This window comes from Rhinoraja longicauda, chromosome 6, assembly GCF_053455715.1.
Source record: "Rhinoraja longicauda isolate Sanriku21f chromosome 6, sRhiLon1.1, whole genome shotgun sequence".
Classification (NCBI taxonomy): domain Eukaryota; kingdom Metazoa; phylum Chordata; class Chondrichthyes; order Rajiformes; family Arhynchobatidae; genus Rhinoraja; species Rhinoraja longicauda.
This window is the reverse complement of record NC_135958.1, coordinates 81,349,633-81,375,336: the sequence shown is the minus strand read 5'-3', so window position 1 is coordinate 81,375,336 and position 25,704 is coordinate 81,349,633. Positions and strand designations below refer to the sequence as shown.

Below are 25,704 nucleotides of genomic sequence, written 5' to 3'. Positions count from 1 at the left end.
GATGCTGGTTTACACAACAGGACACAAAGTGCTGGAGCGTGAAGGGTCCCGACCCAAAACATCACCTATCCATGTTCTCCACAGATGCTGCCTGACCCGCTGAGTTACTCCAGCATGGTCTCATTTTTATCATCATATCATCATATCATATCATATATATACAGCCGGAAACAGGCCTTTTTCGGCCCTCCAAGTCCGTGCCGCCCAATGATCCCCGTACATTAACACTATCCTACACCCACTAGGGACAATTTTTACATTTACCCAGCCAATTAACCCACATACCTGTACGTTTTTGGAGTGTGGGAGGAAACTGAAGATCTCGGAGAAAACCCACGCAGGTCACGGGGAGAACGTACAAACTCCTTACAGTGCAGCACCCGTAGTCAGGATCGAACCTGAGTCTCCGGAGCTGCATTCGCTGTAAAGCAGCAACTCTACCGCTGCGCTACCGTGCCGCCCTCATCCCTTCTCATTTCCTCTCTCCCCCTCATCCAGGCTGCTAACTGACTGGCCTCAAAGGCTTTCTGTATCCTTCTATTCAGAGGACAGCAGTAACCAAAGTTAATGGGGTGAGAACCCTGGGTCTTTTTTTTAATTCATTTTTTAATTAAAAACTTATGACCCTGTAAAGTTTTATGGTTCATACAACATGTGTGACACATTTGTTCATTCCACAACTGTGTTGCCAGAGCCACGTGGGTAGATATTAGTGATTTCACAATTTTATGAGCCTTCACTTCACACTAATTGGACAACCTGTCACTTTTGGAATCTGAAGAGATAGATTTAGCACTTAGGGCTAAGGGAATCAAGGAATATGGGGAGAAAGCTGGAACGGGGTACTGATTTTGGATGATTAGCCATGATCATATTGAATGGCGGTACTGGCTCGAATGTCCTATTTTTTTTATGTTTCTTTGATTACGCTCAAATGAAACAGGGAAACCAGAGCCCATACCCTTTAAGAAGCCAATAGATACAAATCATCGTTTGTGGGTATTTAAACTATGACTAAATATACAGCAGTTTTGGACAATTCCACAGATTTCATAAGCAAAGTGTTTTGTGAGGGCATGTAACATACAAGCTGTGACTGTGGTTGCTGCTGATCAAATCTGGAAACCCAATCCCGTTCTCACCCAACTGGAGTGCGGCAACGCTCAGTGGGAAATGCTGACTCATGGATTTCTGAGCTGGGGCTCGGAATCCCAACTATAGACCTTCAGTGAGGCTCTCTCTCCAACCCTGTATATTAACCTTCACAGAAGCTGACAGAATGGACCAAGTGCTGATAACTGAGATGAGTTTAGATAGTTAATCAATGGTTACCATGTACAAGGTATGCCTAAAGGTCGGTTTCTGTACTGCACAACTGATTAAAGAACGGGGATGAGAGAAAAAAAAAGGCTTTTACAGATGCCCTACACAGTAATCGGCCTTTTATCGATTAACTGCAACTAAGCTTGAATAACAGGATTCTTCAACAGAAAGACAACCAGGAAAGCAATGCAAGAGATATAATTAGGGGGCTATTGCCTGTGATGTTGGTCTGGGTGAGCACATCGCCATTGGATTGCTCACATTTGCAGTGGAATTGGGGGCATTTTTGGAAAGTGTCTTTCCAGTATCCTGTTCCAGGTGGTCCGATCTCAGAAACATGTAGGAAGACAGGGATTGCTGTCACATGGTCGACCATATCTGATTTAACGTCCTTCTTAAAACTTTCCCTCAGTCAGCCAAAGGCAGTGCTAGCACATTGACGACAATGGCAAACTTCGTTATTAATATTTTCTTTCACCGAGAGATGCAAATCGTGAACATATACCAGGTCACGCCATGACCCTTTCTAATCTTCGGTGTAAACCAGCATCTGCAGTTCCTTCCTACACAGGTTGATAGAAAACCTTTGTTCTGTAAATGTAGGGGGAGAAGATAATACTGGCACTGAGAAGGATCATTTCTATGACCTTTTACGTCAATTGCTCATCAGTATTCACAACAGTATTCTTCTATTGAAGTGCTCTTCAGCCTGTGTCCATGTTGTCAGGGATACTTCACAGAATTTAACAAGAGATTACCATTTGAATTATGATTAAAGGGACTGTTCTTCTGAAAACACCAAACTCAGACAAAATTAGAAAATACTGCATTTAAAAGAAATCCTGGATTTGGTCAGGAGTCGTACATTAAAGCGTTTAAGAAAAATATATGTGAAAGTTTCCCATTGCAAAGGAGGGGTGATTGGGAATGGGATGCAGGGAAGGGGTGGGGGTGATGGACGACAGTTCATGGCAAAGTGACTTTGGTCAGTTCTGCAGCCTTCCATTTATTTAAAAGCCACAGCACCGTAGGTCATTTACCGCGCATACGTACGCCCGAAGGACAAAAGCCTACAGTGGGAACATATAAATCGGAATTAGAGGAAAGTAGGCCCTTAACAAGCAAGTTGATATAAAACAATCCCTCTGCACCATTTTAGCTGTAGGCATTGATTTACATAACAAACCAGGAGAACTTCCAGCACCACTCCAGGCAGTTTCCCAGTGAATAAATAGAGCAGCTGTAAAGATAGCCAAGGCACAATTCCCATGCCAACAGCTCAATGCTGAATGACCCATCGCGTCACTGCTGTGGTGGCAAGGCTTACTTGGCTACAGCCAGAGAGTCAATCCACTGAGAGGATGACATTTGCTTGCCTGAGGTATGTTCAGTACAGTTTAGTTTATTGCAACGTGTACCGAGGTACAGTGCAAAGTTATTGTTGCATGCTATCCAGTCAGTAGAAGACTCTACAGGATTACAATCGATCCATTTACAGTGTATAGATACATAAGGGAATAACGTTTTGTTATCAAAGTTCAAGTAAGAAATGTTGCTGTGGGAATAGATATTTAAGAGTGTGGAGCGATTGTAGTACGAGTTTGTAGATCTGCTTCTGTGGCTAGCACGCATATAGTCATCCTGGTTTGGGCGCCATCTTGGAAGCATGCCAATTTAAAATGGAAAAGGCTCCATCCATCAGTTGATATTGCCTAATCTCTGAATGCCAAATACCCACAATGAAATATTTAAATACAATTATTTCACCCCTGATCATATCATGGGCCATTCAGGACCAGGGCGAGATTCAGCTTATTCCTGAGCTTCCTTCCCCACACACATACGTACACACGTGCACACACACGCACACGAGTGAACTATTGCAGAAGGCACAGAAATAAAAATCGCTAGCAATCAATTGGCAAATAAAAATGAAGCTAAAAGAATAAAGTTGTACTGCGGCAAATGACAGGTGAACAAAATTAGTTTCTAATAACCATGGAATCATTCGAGCTCTGACTCTTGATATTCATACACAAGGAATATGATGCCCTTCCACGCACAAGATGCACCAACACAAACATATCATTATGCTTCCGATATTCATCACATCCACCAGCATGTTGTTCAAGCATCTGCCAGAGTCTGGCTTTACCTGCATGAACTCCAGCATCCACCTAACAATCAGACACATCTAAGCTGAGATGAAATGCCATATGGACAAATAAAACCTTGTACAGCCAATACCCCATATGCCAACACTGGCGTAAAGGCTCAACGGGCAAGGACCTGGTGTAGGAATACCGAATAGTTAAACCTCCTTCCACACCAGACAAAGAGCATCCTGGCTGAAAGTTAAACTCATTAAAGCAGAGTTTAAAGTGGAGCTACACAGATCAATGCAGCAAACCTCGCACAATTAATCCGTGAACCAGCTGGCACAACAGCACAGGGAGCAGAACAGTGCACACCTAACAGAATGGACGCCATTACTCCAGCAGCCTGCGTTCAACCTGACTTTGATGTTTTCTGGATGGAGTATGCTTGTTTTCCCCCAAGATCGCACGGGCTTCTCCCAAGTATTCTAGTTGCCCCGCACGAAAGAGAAAAATGAGAAGTGGTCCCATTGTAGGCAAGTGGTAGAATTAAGGGGAGTGGATGGCAATGATGCAAAATAGAATCGGATTAGTGCAGGATTTGTGCAATGCGTGCTTGATGATTGGCATGGTGGGCTCAAGGGCAGCACGGTGGCGCAGCAGTAGGGTTGCTGCTTCAAAGTGCCAGAGACCCGGGATCGATCCTGACTATGGGTGCTGTCTGTACGGATTTTGTGAGTTTTCCCTTTGACCACGTGGGTTTTCTCCGGGTGCTCTGGTTTCCTCCCACAGTCCAAAGACATACAGATTTGTAGGTTCATTGGCTTTGGTAAAAATTGTAAATTATCCCTAGTGTGTAGGATAGTGTTAGTGTATGGGGATTACTGGATGGTGCGGATTCAGTGGGCCGAAAGGCCTGATTCCGCTCAATATCTCTAAACTAAACAAAAAAAGTGAATTATTGTCAAATCAGTAATAGTGATTGGATTGAAAATGAAAAGCATGTAAAATATTTGAAAGATTAAATACTTGAGGAATATCAAACTTGCAGTAATAAAATGGAACACGATTCTATTTCTGTCCCAGAGAGGTTAATTGAGCTTGTATTAGTAATTATTACATTCTCAAAAGGTAAAAACACTGATTTAATATGGTGATGAAATAAAGAATTAATATGCTGGTCCAGGAAAGTGACAAGAACAAATGGGGAAACTATGGACAAGCTGCATTTTGTGCAAACTATGCAGTTGAGAAAATCATCGAGGAATTTCTGGACATGTGCAAGTTATGATTCCCAGTTTCCTGTTCAATTTGCATATTATTAATTTGTCGCACACTGCAGCTACAAATTGTGGAGATTATATTATTCCTGTTTCCACCCAGAAAGGCTGTAAAGAGAAGGGATGGAATCAATGTATTCCATGATGCAATACAAATATTAGAGCATCCCCTAGTGATAGAACAAGTGATTGCAGGTCACTTTAAAATAAGAATTCATTGAAGAATGTGGGCTTTGCTGCTCGAGCTGGCCACCCCAAAAATGATGGGGAGCTGTCTTCTTGAACACTGCAGATCCTGAGGAGCAAGTATTTTCAAATCTGGACTATTCATCCTGTATCATGCTGCCTTGATACAGTAAATATTCTGAACTATTCCAAATATATAATCTGTGAAGTTTCCTTATTTCAGATAGAAACTGCAATGTGGAATATTCTAAAGAAAAACACAAGTAGCAACTACATTGCCCACACAATTGTGATTTGCAAGGAAGTTTGCAATGGGACCAATTTTTCCCTTTGATCTCAGATCTGTCCATCTCTTCATTTTAAACATATCCTTCTCAATCACAGCACAAAACTTTTTTTTTTCATGTCTGGTTAAATAATGGTGAGAAATCAAGTAAAGGCAGGTCATGGAAAGCTTCACAATTAAATTTAAATGTACAAATCATGCAGTTTGTATTAATTGTAAGGTTTAAATGGGTGCAGACAATCACAACATTGAGTTATTATAGCTCTTGCATATGTAATTAAAACTTCAAAAAATATTTCTCATAAATAATTCAAAGGAAATTATGTCTCAAAAAAGAGGGAAATTATATATTCTATCTCAAGCAGGATTTAGATTGCAAGATTAAAAAAAGTCAAATGAAACAAAAATAATGCGAAGGTAGACACAAAATGCTGGAGTAACTCAGTGGGACAGGCAGCATCTTGGGAGAGAAGGAATGGGTGATGTTTCGGGTCGAGACCCTTCTTCAGACTCAGTTACGGGTCGAGACCCTTCATCAATCTGAAGAAGGGTCTTGACCCGAAACGTCACCCATTCCTTCTCTCCCGAGATGCTGCCTGACCCGCTGAGTTACGCCAGCTTTTTGTGTCTACCTGTGATTTAAACCAGCATCTGCAGTTTTTATCCTATCAAAAATAATGCACCCATTCAGACTTCTGTGACGACATTAAAATCTATAGCAACCTTACTAAATGCAACTTCATTTTGATTGACTGATTGGCAGCATGGAAACAGGCCATTCAGCACACCGAGCCCCTGCCTTCCTCCACATTAACCATTTTCTCCTTCAGGATATCCTTGTCAGTGGCCTCAAAAGCAAAAAGTAGGACCAGGACTCTGCACAAGAAGTGTGTCAGAAAAGTGAGCCCCATGGAGCTGGCTTGGGAGTACAGGAACTGGCTGCCACATCAGCAGCAACTGTTCCCCCTGCTTGGGCTCGAGGCCCAGCACCTGGCCTCTTCCAGAGCCAGAGATCTGATAGCAACTCACTGACAGCTCACTCCTGTCACCAGAGCTCGTGCAGTTCATCCCTACAGATACTGCAACAGGATTAGATGGACATGAAAAGAGGATCCCACTTTACAACACATTGAGAATTTAGAAATGAACCAAAGTTATTTTCATACATTTAAATTTTCTGGCAAAAATAATTATGACTGAAGATGCACAATAACACAAAATTAAAGGATTTCCTTTTCAATCTTCTTATCCTCTTGTTTTTGATAGCCCTAGCATGGGAAAAGACGATGATGGAAACAACATTCGGTATGTTGCAAATGCAATTGAAAGAGGTGGAGAGTTAAAAATTTACCAAGGCATCTGGATTAAATTTCCTTTCAATGCAATAGTAACAGCACAAATTCCTGCACTGAAACAGAGCTGGCAAGCAAAGAGGGACAGAGATTCCAGGTCGGCTTAAATATTAGAAAGATGAGAAACGCATAAGAGTATTTTCATTAGTTTAGTTTTGTTTATTGTCACATGTAATGAGGTATAGTGAAAAGCTTTTGTTGCGTGCTAGCCAGTCAGTGGAAAGACAATTAGTTAGTGCAATAAACAGCTTTAAGGAATTTGTATGATATTTTCATTGTCACATTTTAGGCATTTTTGTTCCGAGAGGTTGAAGGGAATGTGCTGCTTGCTTTATGTACATTAATCACAGGACATAAACTTGTTTCCATGACTGTTACTTCAGCAGCACAACTCACTCAATTCAAACGTAGACACAAAATGCTGGAGTAACTCAGTGGGTCAGGCAGCAAAGGAACAGGTGATGTTACAGATCGAGACCCTTCTTCAGACTGAGAGTCAGGGGAAAGGGAAACGAGTGATATAGACGGCACATAGAACAAATGAATGAAAGATATGTAAAAGTCAATATCAGTCAATTCTAACTTCTCATAAAACTAACACTAAAGATGAAATACAATTACATTTATACAGTCAAAAGCAATCGATGAGGGAAATGTTAAATACAAACAGAACTCGGGTCAGGAAGTATCTCATGGGGAATGAAGCAGAGCCAATGTGTCGCATCAATGGCCTTTCATCAGAACTGGTCGGGCAAGATCATCTCTGACCCCTCTCACCCTGGCCACAAACTCTGAAGCACTTCCCTCGGGAAGGCAACTCCGGACTGTCAAAGCAGCCACAGCCAGACATAAAAACAGCTGTATCAATAACTAAACTCAATAACTAAAAGTCTGTAGTTCCTTTTTGCTCTGTTTATTTCACTCGTATGTTTAAACTGCAATGTTGTATTCTTAATGTTTTATGCTTTATTCTTAATTGTTTACTGTATGTTCGTGTTGTTAGGAGCACCAAGGCACAAGGGGAAGAGAGATGACATTCTGGCCTTCCATCACAGTGAGGAGGGGACTGGAGGAGACTCACTGTGATGGATGTTTCTTTTTTTTTTTTTTGTGTTGGTTTGTGGTTGTGTAATTGCTTATTTTATTGCTCTTACTGTTGGACTGTGGGTGACGAAATCTCATCCAAAAGACTTGTTTTTTGGATGACAATAAAGGTAATTCTGATTGATACTTGGCCAATAAACTTATTCATTCATTCATGATACAAACTGGAATTAACAATTTCACGTAACCAATGTTAGGTTCTAAGGCTGTGTCTAATCAGAAAGCAAGATGATGTTCCTCAAATTTATGCTGGCCTGCACTTAAACTGTAGAAGCCGCCAAACATAGGCAACTGATTAAAAGGTCAGAGAATTAAAGTGAAAGCAATTGAAAGCAGACTAAACAGAAGTGTCTACAAACCAATTTGTGGTTAGAAACACTTCCTGCGATTTACTTTTATTTTTTCTCAGGTTGGTACACGGCACTTACTATGGAGTTTTCATTGTATTGGAAAAATCAAATGGAGATTCTCTAGGTCCCTCTTCCATACTATCAGACACTGCCTTATCTCTCCACTCCTCCCTCTTCCTGCAACGTCTGGGAATCAAACAAGTTTGAAGTTTATTTCAGTTGTGATGGAGGCTGGTTGGCACGCACTGACTGTAACCAGTATTATACAACCTTTCCCAAGTCACCGGGCATGGCAAACATCTCTCAACTCCAGGTGTCTTTTAGTAGCAAAAATAACTTTGTGTTCACTGTTGAGCAGAGCTGCAAGCAGCAGAGTTCTACAAATAGCAAAGTGACTCAGAACAATCTGCAGCTTTGGATGTACAAGCAGTTCCATTCAATCAAATGGTAAATATCATTGGACAGAACTCCTCTGAACCGTTCCCAAACGTCATTCACCATCCACCCGAGGGAATGCTGGGATTGGCTTAATATTCCATGCATAAAAAGCACTAGCTCCAACATGCAACATAGCATCCATTCTTTCTTGGGAAATGATTAACGTGAAGACTAAAGTGTACTAGATACTCTAGCAATGGATTAACTTGCTTTTATAGAAAAAACTTCAGATTTTCAGATTTAATATTTGGTTTCACTTGAGGCATGTGTTTTTGAGATTTTTCATTCCATTGGCTTGAAGTTTCCAGTGACAGAACAAATTCCCTTAGACCAAACAACTAAATGTTCACTCTTTACATTTTTGTGACCTTTATTTCAGAACCAGACAGGTCTGACACACACTGGAAACATTTGAATTCTATGTTTAGTTAGTCTTTACGTTGGACTTCATTGAATTTACAAGAGGCCAAAGACATAGATCAAAATGGAAGTGGGATGGATAATTAAAGTGATAGATAGATCAGTGTTCAGCATAGTAATTCATCATCTAAAGTAGAAGAGACACATTGTTCGCGAAACACTGGATTGGAAGTCGCATGCAAATTGCTTGTTTAACTGGAAGAAATGCTCCAGCACTTTCATGGTGAAAGAAGAGGAAGAGTAAAGGGGACCACCTGCACGGGAAAGGGCTATCAAAACAGATGCCATGAAATTGGAGAAATTGGGAGAATACAATAGAGAAAGGATGGTGGAGAATGATGTAATTTATTTAACTTTGAGAATGTGTGGACTTGTAATGGAAAATGGTCACTTCCCTACATATACCTTGTGATGGAGATTGAGCTGAGATCTAGAATGAAAGCTGGCAGCAAAGATGCCACCCTTTGAAGAGCAGAAAGCTGCACAAATCAGTCATAAATGTACTGTGGAAAATGCAAGGGAGGGGGCTTGGTTATAGAGTCACAGGTCATAAAATTGTGGAAACAGGCCCTTCGGCCCAACTTGCCCACACTGGCCAACATGGCCCAGCTACACTAGTCCCACCTGCCCACGCTTGGTCCATAACTCAAACGTGCATCAGGTTCAAATCAAACGTGCAGCAATAGTAAGTGACACCACTCCAAGGAATGTCTGTGTGTGGGATTTGTGCAAGTCCTTTCTACAGTGCTACTTGGACCCCCTCTGGCTTATTTCTGTTAACACCGTCATTCATTGAGGTATGCAGAATCAGAGGAGAAAGTGAAGCCATGTGTTGAAAAAGTGTAGGTAAAAAATGTTTCCACGGCCCTGAGACTCTGCTTAATGCTTTTTGTAAAGCTGGAGGGTGGAGCAGGTGGAAACATTTTTTTAAAAATCAATGGAAATGTAGCTGTAATATAAAATCTTGTAACTTCTTTAAAAAAAATGTAGATGTGTTGGGAATACATTTACATTTCAATTACCAGCAATCTTAGTCAAAACTGGAAAGAAAGTTTCCCAGTGTATTGGCACTGACCTGCTGCAGCTCCTGATTTCCGTCACTAGATGGTATGAGTATAGCAATGAATGTGGGGGCTACAGCATTGTGTCACACTTTGGAAATTGTAAGGTTATCTTTCCACATCAGAAATAGCACTCAAAAGAACACTCAACATTGAGCATCACAGAAAGCAACCGTAAAAAACTAGGCAGACCAAACCTTCAAAAAAAACTATGCTGGTGTCACAAGGTCATAAGTGATAGGAGTAGAATTAGGCCATTTGGCCCTTCAAGTCCACACCGCTGTTCAATCATGGCTGATCTATCTCTCCCTCCTAACCCCATTCTCCTCTCTTCTCTCCATAACCCCTGACACCCGTACTAATCAAGAATTGTCATTTTGTAACAATGCTGTGCTGTAAAGACATGTTTGCGTTTGCATGTTCTCTTTCACAACATCAGAACATCCCAAAACACTACAGTCAGTGAAGAATAGTTATAGGTTACAAGTGACTGACCTATGGAGAGCCGTATAAACGAGTGTTTGGGTGAGCGGGAAGATGGATTTGCCAGCTGCTGTGGGCATCTTCTGCCTTTTGGGAATGTGCTTTGTGGCAACATCATTGCATCTTGCAGAGAAAGATGGGCCAGTCTAAGAATGAAGGGGAGACCATGTAAAACTGAGGTGAGAAGACAGTTTTTCACCCATAGAGTTGTGAATTTGTGGAATTCTCTGCCACAGAGGGCAGTAGTGGCCAATTCGCTGGATGAATTTAAAAGAGAGTTAGATAGAGCTCTAGGGGCTAGTGGAATCAAAGGATATGGGGAGAAGGCAGGCACAGGTTACTGATTGTGGATGATCAGCCATGATCACAAAGAATGGCGGTGCTGGCTCAAAGGGCCAAATGGCCTCCTCCAGCACCTATTTTCTATGTTTCTAAATCTGATTCATCGAATTAAGTGCCTAGGTGTAATTACACATCGCTCTTGGTTAGCCTATGTCTTTATTTCAACATATTGCTGGGCGGTCACAGGTACGAGATGTAAACTGTTCAGGTTACAAACAGTTCTCGTTAATGGAACTCAGGACTCATACTGTTGACAGGCTGGATGCAGGAAAAATGTTCCCGATGTAGGGGGAGTCCAGAACCAGGTGTCACAGTTTAAGAACAAGGGGTAGGCCATTTCGGACTGAGATGAGGAAAAACGTTTTCACCCAGAGAGTTGTGAATCTGTGGAATTCTCTGCCACAGAAGGCAGTGCAGGCCAATTCACTGGATGTTTTCAAGAGAGAGTTACAGTAGATATAGTTCTTAGGGCTAACCGAATCAAGGGATATGGGGAGAAAGCAAGAACGGGGTACTGATTTTGGATGATCAGCCATGATCATATTGAATGGCGGTGCTGGCTCAAAGGGCTGAATGGCCTCCTCCTGCACTTATTTTCTTTGTTTCTACGTCTATGTTGTATTGCGGGAGGGATGGCAGCCTATTTACACGCAGCAACCTCAACTGGCTAGAAAATCTGCTCCAGCTGATAGAGGTTAGTTCCATCCCACAACCTTTTGACTCAAGTGAGAGCCAGTGTAAATACAAGATGGTTAAGCAAAAAGTCTGGACTCATATTTAGAATTAAAACATTTGTTTACCATGTAACTTTCTTAGCTCACTAAAATACATTTCTGCGAAACAATTTGGTTGAATTTTCCTCGTTTCCCAGGCCCCAAGTTCTAACTAAGCAAAAAGGAACTGAAACGAGTTCTCCAGTTCCTACTTGTTAAAGCACTCGGGATACAAGCCTGGTCTGGATTTCCCAGTGAAGCTGCTGATGTGGCTATTTCACCAGCAGCTTCCTTTTTACCAAGTTCACTGGGGCTGTCTAACTTTCACATCCAAAAGAAAGGTTACATTTTTATTGTGGCTTTCAAATGCTAGGTTTAACAAGACAATAAACTTTACTACAAAGAACATTTTGAAATGCAGTTTATGGAATGAGGAAACCACTCAAATGAAGCACAACAAATTCCACACAAACAGCATGATCTTGGTGACCAAGTCTTTGTCAGAAGTATTAGTTGGCTGATCGGCTAAAACTACCTTGCCTCTTCTGCAAATGGTGTTGTGGGGTCAACGTCACTAAAGGTCCGAAAGCACGTACCACCAGATTCAGAAACAGCTTCTTCCCCACTGTTATCAGACCACTGATAAGGCAAGGGTTTAGTCCCAATCTCCCAACCTATCTCATTGTGGCTCTTGAACTTTAAAAAAAAAATCTGCATTTTCTCTGTAGCTGTATCACTACACAGGTGCTCCTCGACTTACAATGGGGTTACGTTCCGATAAACCCATTGTAAATCAAAATATCGTAAGTCGAAAATGCATTTAATACACCTGATCACGTGGCTGACGGGGAGCTGCGGCTCACTGCTGTTGCCCAGCTTTTGCACCATCGTAAAGTCAAAATATTGCAAGTCGAAGCATCGTAAGTCAAGGAGCATCTGTAATGCTTTAACAGTATAAGAAAATAACTGCAGATGCTGGTACAAATCGATTTATTCACAAAATGCTGGAGTAAGGAGCATCTGTAATGCTTTAATAGTATTTATGCTTTAACAGTATACTCTGCACTCTGGTATTTTTCTCTTTACACTACCTGTCGTACTTGTGTATTGCTAGATTGTACTCATGTACAGTATTATTTGACTGATAGCATGCCAACAAAGTTTATCTCTGTATCTCAGTATACGCGACATTAATAAATCAATGCCAATACCTCAACATTATTTTCATATGTAAATCAGGTACAAGGAGGTTTACAGGGCTGGAGGGTCTGAGCTATAGGGAGAAGTTGGCCAGGCCAGGACTTCATTCCTTGGGGTGTAGGAGGCCGAGGGGTGATCTTATGGAGGTGTACAAAATCACAAGTAGGGGAACAGAGTGAATGCAGAGTCTTTTACCTAGCGTAGGGGAATCAAAAAATCAAGGTCACAGGTTTATGGTGAGAGGGGCAAGCTGGAGTAACTCAGTGGGGCAGACACCCTAACCAGTCTGAAGAAGGGTCTTGACTGGAAACGTCACCCATTCCTTCTCTCCAGAGATGCTGCCTGTCCCACTGAGTTACTCCAGATTTTTTAATCAACCTCATTTTGCATGTCCATCTTTGTCGGTAACATGGAGCCACTTTCTCCACATTGGGCAACAGTTTTGATTGGCTACCTCATTTTTTCTGACAGCACAGTGGTGGCTACATGCCCCAGCAAATCCATGCAGAAAGTCACTTCAATCTCATTCACCCACTTACTTCCCTGTAACCAATTCTTTTTCACAACCCATTAACTTCACTCTGATTCTCCTTCCATGTATCTGCACAAGGGGTACTTTACAGAAGCCGATTAGACAGACTACCATCTCTGCAACCTTGAGAGGTGGAGTAGACTTGATGGGCTGAATGGCCTAATTCTGCTCCTATAACGTTTGATCTTCCGATAATAAGGAAAGCGACATGGTTGGAGGAAGAAGATGCAAACTCCAGACACAACAGCGAGGCAGAGACTGAAACCAGGTCAGTACAGTTGAGGCAGCCATGCTCACCAGTGACATTTCAGTGGGGTAGACAATAGGTGCAGGAGTAGGCCATTCGGCCCTTCGAGACCTTCAATGTGATCATGGCTGATCATTCTCAATCAGTACCCCGTTCCTGCCTTCTCCCCATACCCCCTGACCGCTATCCTGAAGAGTTCTATCTAGCTCTCTCTTGAATGGATTCAGAGAATTGGCCTCCACTGCCTTCTGAGGCAGAGAATTCCACAGGTATTCAGGGAGTACCCCGCTGCTGGAAGACCCTCCTCTCGAGAGACCAGTTAACCACAGAATCCTTGGGATTCCAGGGCACTATTTTGAAGAGTGGTGATATTTTAACGTAAATGTCATCATCAACGCCTTTTTGATGACTGGAGGTTAAAGATCACACAGCACTGTACAGCATTCACATGATGACGAGGCCAAGGTTTAGCTCACAATCATACCTCCAAAAATCAACTCCAGATTCATCTCTTTGCCAAGAAACAGAGCACCGAACTGGCTGATCAACAACAGGAACAAGCAAATGAAACGTCTCAGGACATCGAACAGCTAAATACACAATGCAATTTTTCTCCCATCATCAAAAATAACCAAATTAAATTGCACAACAAATATAAACAGGACTGTTCAATTTCACGCATCCTCTTACCTCTGTATGCCTTTGATGAAGTGCATTGTATTCTTTCTTGAGTTCCGACTCTCTCTCCTCCAACCTGCCAACTAGGGAACAAGAAAAACATTAGATTGCCAAACGAAACTGCCAGCAACAAATCCAGTTATCCTATTCAGCTGCAAAACCAACAACCAGAAAATAACTTTAACGTAATTTTTAGCTAAATGGGAGAATAAAAATGTCAAAAACTGCATGCAACATTGAACATGTAAAAAACTGCCAAATGCTTTCTACCTATACCTCATTACACCAATTTCAGTCTTGTGGACCATTGATAGCATATCCCATGGTCAGTCTGAAGAAGGGTCTCGACCCAAAACGTCACCCATTCCTTCTCTCCCGAGATGCTGCCTGACCTGCTGAGTTACTCCAGCATTTTGTGAATAAATACCTTCGATTTGTACCAGCATCTGCAGTTATTTTCCTATATCCAATGGCTAAAGTGTACAACCTCACACTCACATTCTTTGCTGGATGAAGTAGAAGTGACAAACTGAATTTGTGATGTCAGTTTTTATTATACATCATACATCAGGAGGTGCAGATCCAGAGCAAGTAAGATTATGAGGGACCCCTGTCACCCCAGTAACGGACTGTTCCAGATGCTATGGTCAGGCAAGCGCCTCCGCTGTCACGCTGTGAAAACGGAGAGGATGAGACGGAGTTTCTTCCCATAGGCCATCAGGACTGTCAACTTTTATAACTCCAGAGACTAAATTTTGTCTACACTATAGTAACTTTATTAACTTTATTTATATGCTGTAACTGTAATTCTTTTTTGTGCACAATCCGCAGGCATTGCCACTTTCATTTCACTGCACATCGTGTATGTGTATGTGACAAATAAACTTGACTTGACTTTCAGAAACAAAAACCACTTGGAACCAGGAAAGGACAAAGAGTTTATGGCATATTATCAACGTATCGCTGTAAGCGTGCATGTACCAGATTCTGTCCTGGTTTCAGCAGGTGTACTACCATATGACACAGAAAATAGGTGGAAAAGTAGGCCATTCGGCCCTTCGAGCCAGCGCCACCATTCAATATGATCATAGCTGATTATCCAACATCAGTACCCCGTTCCTACTTTCTCCCTATATCCCTCGATTCCTTTAGCCTTCAGAGCTAAATCTAACTCTCTCTTGAAAACATCCAGCGAATTGGCCTCCACTGTCTTCTGTGGCAGAGAATTCCACAGTTTCACAACTCTCTGGGTGAAAACGTTTTTCCTCATCTCAGTCCAAAATGGCCTATCCCTTAATTCTTAAGCTATGACCCCTGGCTCTGGACTCCAACATTGGGAACATTTTTCCTGTATCTAGCCTGTCCAATCCTCTAAGAATTTTATGTTTCTATAAGATCCCTGTCATCTTTCTAAATTCCTGTGAATACAGGCCCAGTCGACCCATTCTTTCATCAGACACCAGTCCCACCAACCTGGGAATTAACCTGGTGAACCTATGCTGCACTCCCTCAAGAGCAATAACATCCCTCCTCAAATTAGGAGACCAAAATTGTAGACAATACTTCAGGTGCGGTCTCACCAGGGCACAGTACAACTGCAGTAGGACTTCCTTGTTCCTCTAATCAAATCCTCTCGTAATCAAGGCCAACATGCCATTGGTTTTCTTCACTGCCTGCTGTACTTGCATGCTTACTTTCAGTGACTGATGTACAAGCATACCCAGGTCTCATTGCACCTCCCCTCTCCTGATCTGACACCATTCAGATAATAATCTGCCTTCCTGTTCTTGCCACCAAAGTGGATAACTTAATGAACAAACTCTGTGTGCTAAAATTAATTTGCGTTAAAAAAAATCTAATGTTGCAAGTATAAATAACAATCACTCATACTATGAAATGGAGCAAAGAGACACCGATATGGAAAACATCTGGAGATTTCCCTTCATTTTATTGACCTGTGTATTCTGGTTAGTCAGCAATGAATCAGATGTTGCATGATAATTATTGCAAGTTGCTCACTATTTACAACATACGCCACACCCAAAGCTGCGTACTTTAACCAGATTACTAATACATTCCTTCCACCAGCTATTCATATTTAGACATTTCAGAATATTGATTGCGACTTTTGTGAAGTGGGTTGCCAACACTGCTACATCATGCAGGAACCTTCTTTCAGCAAATGCAGACTCACAACCCTCAGAAACAAAATCTTCATCACCTCAGTCCCAGGTGGCAGCCCCCTTACTTTGAGGGCATTTAAGACTGAGGTGAGGTAGGGAGGGGCTGCCACCCAAGATGAGCTCTCCAGCTCTGGATGCTCCCATGAGAGGAGACAACCTCTTGGCATTTATCCAGTATAGACCAAAAATCTATGTTTTAATAAGATTGCCTCTTATTGTTTTTACTGACAGTGAATGGAGTCACAATCATTCCTCATAGAACAATCCCTCGATTCTCCAAACATCTTGGACCTACTTGCCACTGACCCAAATGCTTGGCAGTGTTGGATGGTCAGGCTGCATCACAAGAACTCAGTCCAGTCAACATCTCAGAACTGGAGTGGAAGCAAGTCCTTTTTAATCTGGAGGGTTACCTAGGATGCTGATATCTTGGAAATACTAGAACTAGATATACCTGGAAATGCATGAAATTTGAAAATATCATTTGCAGGGCACTCATTTGAACAGCAGCACTCCTAAGTCCAGGCCAGACAATGTCCTCAACCAACACTGAAGGAACATACATGTTGGAGTTTCCCAGACAAGAAGGGCTGCCACATTTCACAGAAAATACATTGTTACCAAGAGAACATGGAAAGGAAACATGCTACGATAATGCAGCAGCCTGAGGAATTGTGGTGCCAGGCGAGCAGATTTTGTGGATCACAGGACATTACTTCCATCAATAACCAACATATATTTTTATTTCATTTTATTTTGTACATGTTATAAAGGAATGGAATAAACCTTCACATGAACCTAGCAGGTTAATGGGAATGTGGGAAATGGGGCAGGAATCAACACATGGTGACACAAATGCCAAGCCATTGGGATTTCTGAACAATTGGACTGCAGGTAATGAGGGTTTTACTGGATATTACAAACCAGTTCAATCTAGAATATTTAATTTGAATTTAACAAGATAAAGCATGCCACATGACGGCAACAAAACGGACAATTTCACGGTAATCATTTTTAAAATCTTGTGTTGCATGATGTTACATTAGGCACAAACTCTCAATTCTGCCACTTCCCTTCCCTGCAATCAACAAGTTGGAGTCATCCCAAAGAGAAATCATGGGACCCAAGAAATCACGTCATTAAGTAAAGCAGCACCAAACGGCCACTCACCAACTCCTCCTTGTTGACCAAGATGTGACCTGTACCATCTAAACCTTTCCTATCCATGTACTTGTTCAAATGCCTTTTAAATATGTTATTGTACTGCCTCTACCACTTCCTCTGGCAGCTCCACACCCCTCAGCTTCATGTTAAATAACCATAACCATATAACAACTACAGCACGGAAACAGGCCCGTTCGGCCCTTCCAGTCCACGCCGACCACTCTCCCTGACCTAGTCTCATCTACCTGCACTCAGACCATAACCCTCTAATCCCCTCTTATCCATATACCTATCCAATTTACTCTTAAATAATAAAATCGAGCCAGCCTGCACCACTTCCACCGGAAGCCCATTCCATACAGCCACCACCCTCTGAGTAAAGAAGTTACCCCTCATGTTACCCCTAAATTTTTGTCCCTCAATTCTGAAGCTATGTCCCCTTGTTGGAATCTTCCCCACTCTCAAAGGGAAAAGCCTACCCACGTCAAATCTGTCCGTCCCTCTCAAAATTTTAAAAACCTCTATCAAGTCCCCCCTCAACCTTCTACGCTCCAAAGAATAAAGACCCAACCTGTTCAACCTCTCTCTGTAGCTCAAGTGCTGAAACCCAGGCAACATTCTAGTAAATCTCCTCTGTACCCTCTCCATTTTGTCGACATCTTTCCTATAATTTGGCGACCAGAACTGCACACCATACTCCAGATTCGGCCTCACCAATGCCCTGTACAATTTCAACATCACATCCCAACTTCTATACTCGATGCTCTGATTTATAAAGGCAAGCATACCAAATGCCTTCTTCACCACCCTATCCACATGAGATTCCACCTTCAGGGAACAATGCACAGTTATTCCCAGATCCCTCTGTTCCACTGCATTCCTCAATTCCCTGCCATTTACCCTGTACGTCCTATTTTGATTTGTCCTACCAAAATGCAGCACCTCACACTTATCAGCATTAAACTCCATCTACCATCTTTCAGCCCACCCTTCCAAAAGGCCCAAATCTATCCTCTCTCTCCTTAAACCAATGTTTTCTAGTTCTTGATTTCCCAACCCTGGGAAACAGACTGTGTGGTTTCATCCTATCTAATCCCTTATGATTTTCTACACCCCTATAAGATCATCGCTCAGTCTCCTGCGCTCCAAAAAAACAAAGTCCTAGCACCAAACCTCTCATAAATCAGGCCCTCGAGGCCTGGCAACATTCTTAGTAAATCTTCTTCATACTCTTTCCATCTTAATAACATCTTTCCTGTAGCAGCGTAATCAAAACTGTACACAAATGATGGCCTCACCAATGTCCTGTACAACTGTAGCGTAACATCCCAACTACTATACCTAATCCTATATTTATTCACAAAATGCTGGGGAATAACAGACTGAAGAAGGGTCTCGACCTGAAACGTCACCCATTTCTTCTCTCCTGAGATGCTGCCTGACCTGCTGAGTTACTCCAGCATTTTGTGAAATAAATACCTTCGATTTGTACCAACATCTGCAGTTATTGTCTTACAATACCTAATCCTATACTCAATGAAACAGAAAATGCTGGAAATGTTTAGCAGGTTGGACAATAAGTAGTGAAAGAGTTCATATTTCAGGTCAATTATCTTCGATCAGTAGTCAAAGATGATTGATCACCAGCATTAGCTGCTTTCCATTGCATGGGTGCTACCTGATCTGCCGAGTACATACTGCATGTTATGCAGCAAGTGCAGTGAAAATGAGTTCAATTAAATCTACAGGAATAGCATAACATACTGAATGATTGCAGTGACTCAATTGGAAAAACACTTGCACCAGCAAGATGTTTTGTGACATTGAATCTTAATCATGGGATCCAAACATTTTAGTGCAATACTCAGTGAGTGCCAGAGTTTTATTTATGCGCCCACACCGACCAAAGCTACTTCCACTCTCCCATTCCCCAATGCACAGCCCTTGGTCCCAGATCACGGAAAGCAGTGGCGCAAAGGTTAAGGATAAATAACAAACTACAAAGTGCTGGAGGAACTCAGTGGGCCAGGAAGCATCTGCGGAGGGATTGGACACGAGATATTTCGGGTCAGGACACTTCTTCAGACCTGAAACGAAACGTCAACTGTCCATTCCCTCCACAGATGCTGCCTGGTGCGCCGAGTACCTCCAGCACTGTGTTTTGCTCAAGATTCCAGCATTTACAGCTCCTAGAGGATAAACAGATTGGCCAAAACTAAAATAATAACTGGAGGAGAATTTGGTCACTGCGGGTTTTTTTTTTGAAACAGTAAATCCCTTTATTGCTTCAGAAATAAAATAAAATTATGGTTAACAGTGTGGATTATAGTTAACATTTATAGCATCTTAAACAAAATAGTTAATACAAGATACTATACAGAACTGAGAAAGTTCAGGCTTGAGAGGAGATGTCTAAGATGTATTTTCTTTATAAAAGAGGTATAAAAGAGCAGTATTCATCCGGTATTCACATGGCACAAACCTAGACTTCAAAAAGTCAGCTGCTGGATCATGTACAACACCAGTCCTTCAGTTGTATCTGCTTCGCCTCCAGCCTCAAAAACAGTTGCTTCTAATGTAAATTAAATGAAGGAAACCTATTAACTTGGAGAGAACCAATTTTTTCCCCAAAAATAAACTTTACATGAAGCCTCTGGTGTACAAAGTACCATTGCCACGTGGCGTCTTTGGTTGATACTCTTTCCGTTTCGAGACTGTGACCCCTGGTTCTCGGCACGTAACCAATGGAAATGTCACCTCTGTACCCATTCTGTCAAGCTCCAAAATACATTCTATATTTCAAGAGGTTACCTCTGATTCTCCAACATTCAAATGGGTGAAGGACCAGTCTGCCTAGCCTCCCCTCAACCCGGGAAAGCATGCAGAGCTTGGGGCAGGATGGAATAGTGTCAACACTTTGAGTGAGCTCAAACTGACAAGTAGAAAGAGGGGAGGTTAGACTGCACTGCATTGCAATTTGTGACAAACATTCCTCAGTTATTTTAAAAACCAGTTTTACCAGAGCCTTCAAAATGTGCAATTGTGGCAATAAACTGCTGAAAACTATTGGCAGGTCAAGCAGCAACAATGGAAAGAGACATAGAGTTAATGTTTCACATTGAAGAACCATTGCCCTCCAAAGATGCTGCCTTACCTGCCGAGTGTTCCCTATAGTTTGTTATTATTTCAGATTTTAAATATCTTCAAGGTATTATTTTCTGTAACCGAGGCAACTGAGACTTGTAGGCTGGCTCATTGCCAGAATAGGTGGTATATAGGTGGTCTCGACCCGAAGCGTCACCCATTCCTTCTCTCCAGAGATGCTGCCTGTCCCGCTGAGTTACTCCAGCTTTTTGTGTCTATCTTCGGTATATAGATACAGGCAGTTGGCATGGAATCATCTCAAACCTGGTGACTCAGGAATCGTTTACAGCTGCAGTTTCAAAAAAGTTAGCAAACAAAAATTTCTTGCTGGAAGAAATCAGCAAAACTGACGGCTACAACAATCTGTAGTTTCATTGACACCATCACTGAGACTTACGGTATATTTAATAAAATTTAAATTCCATTGCTGCTATGGGGAGATTTTAACACGTCCAAGATTAAGATGTCTGCATACTTGTTCAGGAACTTGATTACTCCAATATCCCCTTAAATGTTATAGCCAATGAGGTCGTAATGTCAACTGAAGTTTAGTTTTTAGTTTAGTTTAGAGAAACAGTGTTGAAACAGGCCCTTCGGTGCACTGACCAACGATCCCTGCATATCAACATTATCCTACACAAACTAGTGACAATTTACACTTATACCAAGCCAATACCCTACAACCTACTTATTCACAAAATGCTGGAGTAACTCAGCAGGTCAGGCAGCATCTCGGGAGAGAAGGAATGGGTGACGTTTCGGGTCGAGACCCTTCTTCAGACTGATGTCAGGGGGGCGGGACAAAGGAAGGATATAGGTGGAGACAGGAAGATAGAGGGAGATCTGGGAAGGAGGAGGGGAAGGGAGGGACAGAGGAGCTATCTAAAGTTGGAGAAGTCGACGTTCATACCACCGGGTTGCAAACTGCCCAGGCGAAATATGAGGTGCTGTTCCTCCAATTTCCGGTGGGCCTCACTATGGCACTGGAGGAGGCCCATGACAGAAAGGTCAGACTGGGAATGGGAGGGGGAGTTAAAGTGCTCAGCCACCGGGAGATCAGTTTTGTTAATGCAGACCGAGCGCAGGTGTTCAGCGAAGCGATCGCCGAGCCTGCGCTTGGTTTCGCCGATGTAAATAAGTTGACATCTAGAGCAGCGGATGCAATAGTTGAGGTTGGAGGAGGTGCAGGTGAACCTTTGTCTCACCTGGAAAGACTGTTTGGGTCCTTGGATGGAGTTGAGGGGGGAGGTAAAGGGACAGGTGTTGCATCTCGTGCGGTTGCAGGGGAAAGTGCCCGGGGTTGGGGCGGTTTGGGTAGGAAGGGACGAGTGGACCAGGGAGTTACGGAGGGAACGGTCTCTGCGGAACGCAGAGAGGGGAGGGGATGGGAAGATATGGCCAGTGGTGGGGTCCCGTTGTAGGTGACGGAAATGTTGGTGGATGATATGTTGGATCCGCTGGCTGGTGGGGTGGAAGGTGAGAACGAAGGGGATTCTGTCCTTGTTGCGAGTGGGGGGAGGGGGAGCAAGAGCGGAGCTGCGGGATGTAGAAGAGACCCTAGTGAGAGCCTCATCTATAATGGAGGAGGGGAAGCCCTGTTTTCTGAAGAACGAGGACATCTCGGAAGCCCTAGTGTGAAACACCTCATCCCGGGCGCAGATGCGGCGTAGACGGAGGAATTGGGAGTAGGGGATAGACTTTTTGTAGGGGACCGGGTGGGAAGAAGTGTAGTCCAGATAGCTGTGCGAGTCAGTGGGTTTATAGTAAATGTCCGTCACTAGTCTGTCTCCTGTGATGGAGATGATGAGGTCCAGAAACGGGAGGGAGATGTCAGAGATAGTCCAGGTATATTTAAGGGCAGGATGGAAATTGGAGGTGAAGTGTATGAAGTCAGTGAGTTCTGCATGGGTGCAAGAGGTAGCACCAATGCAGTCGTCGATGTAGCGGAGGTAGAGTTCGGGGATGGGGCCAGTGTACGTCTGGAACAGGGATTGTTCGACGTACCCGACAAAGAGGCAGGCATAGCTAGGGCCCATGCGAGTGCCCATAGCTACGCCTCTGGTTTGGAGGAAGTGGGAGGAGTCAAAGGAGAAGTTGTTGAGGGTAAGAACCAGCTCTGCTAGGCGGAGGAGAGTGTTGGTCAATGGGGATTGGCTGGTTCTACGGTCGAGGAAGAAACGGAGGGCTTCGAGACCATCCTTGTGGGGGATGGAAGTGTAGAGTGACTGGACATCCATGGTGAAGATGAGGGAGTGGGGGCCTGGGAACCGGAAGTTATCAAGGAGATGGAGAGCGTGTGAGGTGTCTTGGACGTAGGTGGGGAGGGATTTAACCAGGGGGGATAGGATGGAGTCGAGGTAGGTAGAGATAAGTTCTCCTGCTCCTCCCTACAACCTACTGACGTACTACTGAGATTTAAAAATATGAAAGATGAAAATATCTATACGAGTCATCCTAAAGTGATTCAGAAGGCATTAATCAACAAAAAAACAAAACTATTTAAAGTCTGGGGTAATTACATGCCTTCTAAATTGCTTTTCAAAAAGCAGAACCAACTGTTTTTTTGGTTACACTTTCTCTCCACCTACTTTTCAATCAAAATGGCTATGGTAAACGCCAGAAGCAGATGCACATTTTGACTACTGTGGAGAACAATTAATCCTTCCAGATTTATCAAGGTTATAACGAGACAGCACAATAACATACACTGCGCGAGAATGTTCTGTTTTAGCCTGACTGCATTATAGTAGATTGACTGTTCATAAATTAGAACGGGAACACAGAAGCTTAAATTGCAAGCAACATTCTTGCTTCAGCTGCTGATCCAGAAGTGCAGGAAAAATTAATTTATGGATCTAAATAATGAATTTTAGATTGACAGGTCACTTGCTGAACAATGCACATCTTTCAGCAGTTGTGGCATTGCAGTAATGTTAAGCTTAAGCTTCTTAGGAGGGGAAGAGGAAGGGCGTGTAGTTTGGGAAAAGTCATTAAAATAGCAACATTTTTCAACACTTTGGAACATAGACTTTTTGTTTACATCTTTAAGCACAGTTCAAGCAAAATATGAAAATCTAAGCAGGCCATTCAGCCTGAAGAATGGTCCCAACCCGAAATATCAACTGTCCATTTCTCGCCACAGATGCTACCTGACCCGCTGAGTATCTCCAGTACTTTTTTTTGGCCCGAGTCTGAAAAATGGTCTCAACCCAAAACGTCACCCATTCCTTCTATCCGGAGATGCTGCCCGTCCTGCTGAGTTACTCTAGCATTTTGTGTCAACCTTCTTTTTTAGGCCATTCAGTTCCTTAAAGATCACGGTTCAATTCAACAGGATTATGGTCAAACATGCACATCAATAGTTCCACGTCCAGTCTGCCCACTGTCGGAACACTGTCAAACAAGATTTATTCACAAAGACCTCTTCTGCTGCTACTTGGTCCTTTGCTTTGATTCCCCATCTCGGAGGGTTAGGATATAATCAAGTCAGTGAGAACAGGAACAATCAGAATTAGACAAGAAAATAATTCTGGATGGGTGCCAATATCCACCCAAACAGAATCATTAACGTCTAGCCGTTCTCGTTTTGATGCAGATTCGTATATCTGCAATCTCTCCTGTCTGACATCACCCCGAACCAGATCCCTACCCTAGTTGTGGAATACTCATTAACTATCACTTTTAGCAAGTGTTACGAAAAGGTAATTTGCTAAGGCTTTCAGATACTAAAGACCAACTTTCTACTTCACTTGCATGTCTATTTACCTGATAGCCCAGAGACGAATGTTGTTTATGATGAGGTTACCAGGAGATGCAGATTTGGCATTTCCACATTATTACATTTAAATATGTGGCTGGAAACCTGTACAACAGTAAACCCAGCAAAGAAAGCTCCACTTCAAAGTATGTCAAGTTTTAAACTGGGAGCTATTAAACAGGCAGACACAAAGGGCTGACAGTGACCTGGGACAAGAATAACACGCATTAGGTCTGCTTTTACTTCAGTAAATGGAACAGTATTACTTGCAATGGAAGAGGTGATCAGATAGTATTCATTGATTCACCTTTCACAGAAAAATATCCAATTAATAATTGTAATTTTATTTGGCAAACGAATAAGCAAGCTCCAGTTCAAAGCATTACAATTTTCTTCACATCTCAATTAGATCAACAATTTGCTTTATTGTTTTGAACTTTCACAGTTTATTTGATTCCCACTGTTGCAGAGAAGACTAATTGGAAAACGTCACATCTTACTCCATGAAAGCAAAATTCTTCACAGAAGTATGACAAAGTATGATTAAAAGTACCATTAGCAAATTTGCAGATGATACTAAGCTGGGGGGTAGTGTGAATTGTGAGGAAGATGCAATAAGGCTGCAGGGTGACTTGGACAGGTTGTGTGAGTGGGCGGATACATGGCAGATGCAGTTTAATGTAGATAAGTGTGAGGTTATTCACTTTGGAAGTAAGAATAGAAAGGCAGATTATTATCTGAATGGTGTCAAGTTAGGAGGAGGGGGAGTTCAACGAGATCTGGGTGTCCTAGTGCATCAGTCAATGAAAGGAATCATGCAGGTACAGCAGGCAGTGAAGAAAGCCAATGGAATGTTGGCCTTCATAACAAGAGGAGTTGAGTATAGGAGCAAAGAGGTCCTTCTACAGTTGTACCGGGCCCTGGTGAGACCGCACCTGGAGTACTGTGTGCAGTTTTGGTCTCCAAATTTGAGGAAGGATATTCGTGCTATGGAGGGCGTGCAGCGTAGGTTCACTAGGTTAATTCCCGGAATGGCGGGACTGTCGTATGTTGAAAGGCTGGAGCGATTGGGATTGTATACACTGGAATTTAGAAGGATGAGGGGGGATCTTATTGAAACATATAAGATAATTAGGGGATTGGACACATTAGAGGCAGGAAACATGTTCCCAATGTTGGGGGAGTCCAGAACAAGGGGCCACAGTTTAAGAATAAGGGGTAGGCCATTTAGAACGGAGATGAGGAAGAACTTTTTCAGTCAGAGAGTGGTGAAGGTGTGGAATTCTCTGCCTCAGAAGGCAGTGGAGGCCAGTTCGTTGGATGCTTTCAAGAGAGAGCTGGATAGAGCTCTTAAGGATAGCGGAG

General features: G+C 42.6%; 1 protein-coding gene across 6 annotated transcripts in view; it reads right to left on the bottom strand.

The window, feature by feature from the left end:
• The window catches only part of LOC144594668 (C-Jun-amino-terminal kinase-interacting protein 4-like), a 130,363-nt gene that overhangs the window by 76,569 nt on the left and 28,090 nt on the right, over positions 1 to 25,704 (bottom strand). For all 6 annotated transcript variants that reach the window (XM_078401496.1, XM_078401499.1, XM_078401498.1 and 3 more), the window contains exon 3: positions 14,104 to 14,174. In XM_078401496.1, the coding sequence (XP_078257622.1) occupies positions 14,104 to 14,174 (71 nt within the window). The remainder of the gene's footprint in view (positions 1 to 14,103; positions 14,175 to 25,704) is intronic.